Source organism: Morus notabilis, unplaced genomic scaffold (assembly GCF_000414095.1).
Source record: "Morus notabilis unplaced genomic scaffold, ASM41409v2 Scaffold767, whole genome shotgun sequence".
NCBI classification, from domain to species: domain Eukaryota; kingdom Viridiplantae; phylum Streptophyta; class Magnoliopsida; order Rosales; family Moraceae; genus Morus; species Morus notabilis.
In genome coordinates, this window is record NW_010365514.1 from 1 (window position 1) to 4720 (window position 4720).

Here is a 4720-nt window from a genome sequence, read left to right on the forward strand (position 1 = left end):
TTTTTTTTTTAGGATTTTGGATTAGTGTTTGAAGAAGTCATAATTAGTTGCACTTGCTCTTCTGGGAGGCTTTTGATTTGTTAAATTTGTGATTGACTTGCATTTGGAATTCGTAGTTATTAGTTCTGCAATCCTTTGATTAAGTTGGTTAATGGTCAATGTTGTATACTATTTTGTTGGCGGCCTAACAAGAAAAGTTTTGAAACAATTGTAGTGCCAAACTTTTGTTAAAGAGAGCTGCTGTATCGAGGCTGAAGCCGGTTGTTGTTTTGGTCCTCGGCTTCGTGGAATGGGTACCAATGGCACCGCTTGTCCTTCTCCTATGAAGGCTACATCCAATGGTGTATTCCAGGGTGATGATCCTCTTCACTTTGCACTCCCTCTCGTTATTTTGCAAATCTGTTTGGTACTTGTGGTCACTCGAGTCCTTGCTTTTCTTATGAGGCCATTAAGACAGCCACGAGTTATCGCGGAGATTATTGTAAGTCTCTTTTTCTTTCTTTGCTTGAATGTAATATACGTGCAATCAAAGTTTTCCCCCAAATGATTTTCATTAAGAATATAATCTTATGATTTTTGAGTTTGAGAGGCTTTTGATGTCGAAGTTGTGGGCTAAAATTATTTCTTAGCCCTCAGAAGTTTGTAAACTGAAACGTAGCAGTTGTCTGAGCATAGAATACTTGAATTTTGGTTTTAAAGGCTTTTCCGGTTTTTGATTTTTGTTGTCCCGGTTCTAATATCTATCAACTTATTTTGGATAAAATATATAGCTTGCTTAAGTAGTAAAAGGAGATGGAACCATTAGTATTGACTTAAGTAATAATCTTTTGAGACCCAATTGGAAGTGTTACCTATCCTCATCCAAAGCATTATTTGACTAATTTCACACAACAGAAATAAAGATAAAACTGAGCTACAGTACACACATTACCTTATATTGTTTCATTTGTCAGGGAGGAATACTACTTGGGCCATCGGCTCTAGGACGGAACCAAAATTATCTTCATGCAATTTTTCCAGCCAGGAGTCTCACTGTGTTAGACACTCTAGCAAATCTTGGTCTTCTATTCTTTCTCTTCTTGGTGGGTCTGGAGTTGGATCCTAAATCCATTCGCCGGACTGGAAAAAAGGCCCTGGGCATTGCAATTGTAGGAATCAGCCTCCCGTTTGCTTTAGGAATTGGTTCATCTTTTATCCTCCGTGCAACCATATCTAAAGGTGTAAGTAGTGCTGCTTTCCTGGTGTTCATGGGAGTGGCCCTTTCAATTACTGCCTTCCCTGTCTTAGCTCGTATTCTGGCTGAGCTGAAACTTTTGACCACCGATGTTGGTAGGATGGCTATGTCAGCCGCGGCAGTCAATGATGTAGCTGCATGGGTTCTTCTTGCTCTCGCCATTGCCCTATCAGGGTCTAACCAATCTCCCCTTGTCTCGTTGTGGGTCTTACTGTCTGGTTGTATTTTCGTAATTAGCTGTATCATCCTCGTTCCTCCAATCTTCAAATGGATGTCTCAGAGATGCCATGAAGGTGAACCAGTGGATGAGATGTACATATGTGCAACATTAGCTGCTGTTCTGGCTGCCGGGTTCATTACCGATACTATTGGAATTCATGCCATGTTTGGTGCTTTTGTCATCGGAGTTCTTGTTCCAAAGGACGGTCCACTTGCCGGCGCCCTTGTGGAAAAAGTAGAGGATCTTGTATCTGGTCTATTCCTACCTCTGTACTTTGTTTCAAGTGGATTGAAGACCAATGTAGCCACCATTCAGGGTCTCCAATCATGGGGTCTTCTAGTTTTAGTTATATTCACGGCTTGTTTCGGGAAGATCTTTGGCACTGTCATGGTGTCCTTGTATTGTAAAGTGCCTATCCGTGAGGCTTTAGCACTTGGGTTCCTAATGAACACTAAAGGCTTGGTGGAACTCATTGTCCTCAACATTGGTAAAGACAGAAAGGTATTTCACCACGATTGTGAATTCTTAATATATTTATTTTTTCAAACAGAATCTTGTTTGTTGTTTAGTTGAAAGACTGAGTGCATATTATCATTCTTCGTTGCAGGTTTTGAATGACCAAACTTTTGCCATAATGATTCTAATGGCTGTCTTTACTACTTTCATTACCACGCCTCTTGTAGTTGCTGTCTATAAGCCAGCAAAAAGGGCAAGAATGGCCGAGTACAAGTACAGAACAATTGAGAGGAAAAATCCAAACTCTCAACTCAGGATCTTGGCCTGTTTCCATTCGCAAAGAAATGTTCCATCGTTGCTTAACCTGCTCGAGTCCTCAAGAGGAACCGAAAAGCATCAAGAACTTTGTGTATATGCACTGCATCTCATGGAGCTTTCCGAGAGGTCATCAGCTATACTTATGGTACACAAAGCACGAAGAAATGGATTGCCATTTTGGAACAAGGGCCACCGATCAGATTCTGGTAATATTGTCGTGGCATTTGAGGCTTACCGGCAACTAGGACGAGTGTCAGTCAGGCCAATGACATCGATTTCTTCAATGTCCGATATGCATGAGGACATTTGTACTACTGCTGAGGGAAAAAGAGCTGCAATCATAATCCTTCCATTCCACAAGCACCAAAGGCTGGATGGCTCATTGGAGACTACCCGGAGTGACTTCCGCTGGGTTAACAGGAGGGTACTTGAGCGTGCGCCTTGCTCGGTTGGAATTTTCGTTGATCGTGGACTCGGTGGAAGTAGCCATGTGGCTGCGAGTAACGTTTCCTATTCCATTACAGTTCTCTTCTTCGGGGGTCGAGATGACAGAGAGGCCCTTGCTTACGGCAGTCGCATGGCTGAGCACCCGGGTATCAGACTAACGGTTATTCGCTTTCTAGTGGAGCGTGAGGCTGCAGGGGAGATTACAAGAGTTAACATGGAAGAAGATTCTAGCACCATTTTGGACTCAGTAGATGAGGTGCTCCTGAACGAGTTCAAGAAGACTAAGGCCGACAACAACTCCGTCAAATATGAAGAGAAAGCTGTTACAAGTCCGGAACAAGCCATTGCCATAATCCGTGAGACTGGCCGCTGCAATCTATATCTGGTTGGTCGAATGCCTGCCGGTGAAGTGGCCTTGGCTTTAACGAGGAGGAGCGAGTGCCCGGAATTGGGGCCTGTGGGGACTTTGTTGACTTCACCAGATTTCTCTACGACAGCATCAGTTTTGGTTCTGCAACAATACAATGGTCAGGTTCCCCAGAATTTTACCTCAGAAAGTGCGGAAGAAGTGTCAACAGAAACAGACTGAATAATCAATAATCACCTAACTGGATTTCTTGTTCTATAACTTGAACTTGCCAATTAGACGGGCTAATAACTAGTGCTAAAAAACCACTTTGCACAAAGAATAAATGCAGTTTTTGAGAAGTTGGATTTTATTCTTTAAAAGGAAAGAGAAACGCTGGGCCTTTTAGCTTTTTTTATTTTTTATTTTTTATTTTTTAATTAGACTTGAACTTGCCAATTAGATGGGCTAATAACTAGTGCTAAAAAACCACTTTGCACAAAGAATAAATGCAGTTTTTGAGAAGTTGGATTTTATTCTTTTAAGGAAAGAGAGACGCTGGGCCTTTTAGCTTTTTTTATTTTTTATTTTTTATTTTTTAATTAAATATGCTTTACTAGCAAAAAAAGCAAGTTCTGCCAGTTATTGCACAGCTCGACTCGTGTAACGCTAGAAGTTAGGAACAATAAACCATATCTGTTAATATGATTTTGTTTCTTTACTCTACTGATCTACATACGTTTAACGCCTAGTAGTAAACTTAACGCATATGGTAATGTTACCGTATTTCTTTTTTAAGGGACGCACAAGGTACACTAGACTTGACAGTATATTTTGTTTGGAGAAATTTATATATTTACGCCCTACGCTTTTAGATTTATTTAGTGCAGGTTTTAATTTCTTCCCCAGAGCATATTTTATGGCGGTCTAAATTCTATTTTGGTATCAAAAATTGTAAAAATGTTCTAAATTTTTCAAAAATAAAAAATGCTCAATCCCAACTTGGCACTCAAAGGAGGACAAACAAAAAAAATCCCATAATCAGATTAAAGAACCAAACTAGAACATCAAAGCCAAACATTCTTAGCGAGAAAGAACAAAACCCAACATCAGCTTCGCAATCGAAGTGCTGGCCCCGTATTTTTTCGCTGATTTGAGTTTAGAATTCGAGTTTTATTACAGCAAAAAGCTCTCAGAAACAGTCACATTTAATTTTTTTACTACAGTAAAAAGCTCTCACACAACATCATATCTCAACTCGAATTAAAAACTCAAATTAGCGAACCGAACGGGCTACGTAAAAACCCGATTAGCAAATTAAAATATAAGCATTGATCATGTCAACTTGATTTTGCCTAAAAGCAAAGGGAGAGGAGAGAAAGAGAGTTAGCGAGCGGGGGAGAGGGAGAGATGAGTGTCAAACGCTTAAAACTGAAACAAGCCAGCGCAATGGCTGACAAAGCAAAAGAGAAAATAGACAAAAGTCCTAAAACTCTTGTCTTGAAGGAAAAGAAGATCTAGCCATAAAACAAGCTAGCTAGACGATGTCTCGTTAAAATCCTTATTCGGTATAAAATTCAGCAAAAAAAACACCCATAAGAAAAAAAGAGTGCGTGATCTATCATTTAAGAAAATCTTTTTTTTGAAAGGATTCAAGAAATAATAAAATAAAATAAAATAATAATAATAATAATAATAA

The 4720-nt window shown here is 39.7% G+C and overlaps 1 protein-coding gene across 1 annotated transcript; it reads left to right on the plus strand.

Annotated features, from left to right (window-relative positions):
- The first annotated feature begins 197 nt into the window (after positions 1-197).
- LOC21386619 (cation/H(+) antiporter 18) lies at positions 198-3394 on the plus strand. Its single transcript, XM_010108274.2, has 3 exons — positions 198-481; positions 954-1955; positions 2062-3394. The coding sequence occupies exons 1-3, from the start codon at positions 290-292 to the stop codon at positions 3262-3264; spliced, it is 2397 nt and encodes a 798-aa protein (XP_010106576.1). The 5' UTR covers positions 198-289; the 3' UTR covers positions 3265-3394.
- The last annotated feature ends 1326 nt before the right edge of the window (positions 3395-4720 follow it).

Coding starts and splice junctions, on each gene's coding strand:
- LOC21386619 (XM_010108274.2), top strand. CDS start 290: ATGGGTACCAATGGCACCGCTTGTCCTTCTCCTATGAAGGCTACATCC. Junction 482..953: donor GAGTTATCGCGGAGATTATT/GTAAGTCTCTTT, acceptor TTCATTTGTCAG/GGAGGAATACTACTTGGGCC. Junction 1,956..2,061: donor ACATTGGTAAAGACAGAAAG/GTATTTCACCAC, acceptor TCTTCGTTGCAG/GTTTTGAATGACCAAACTTT.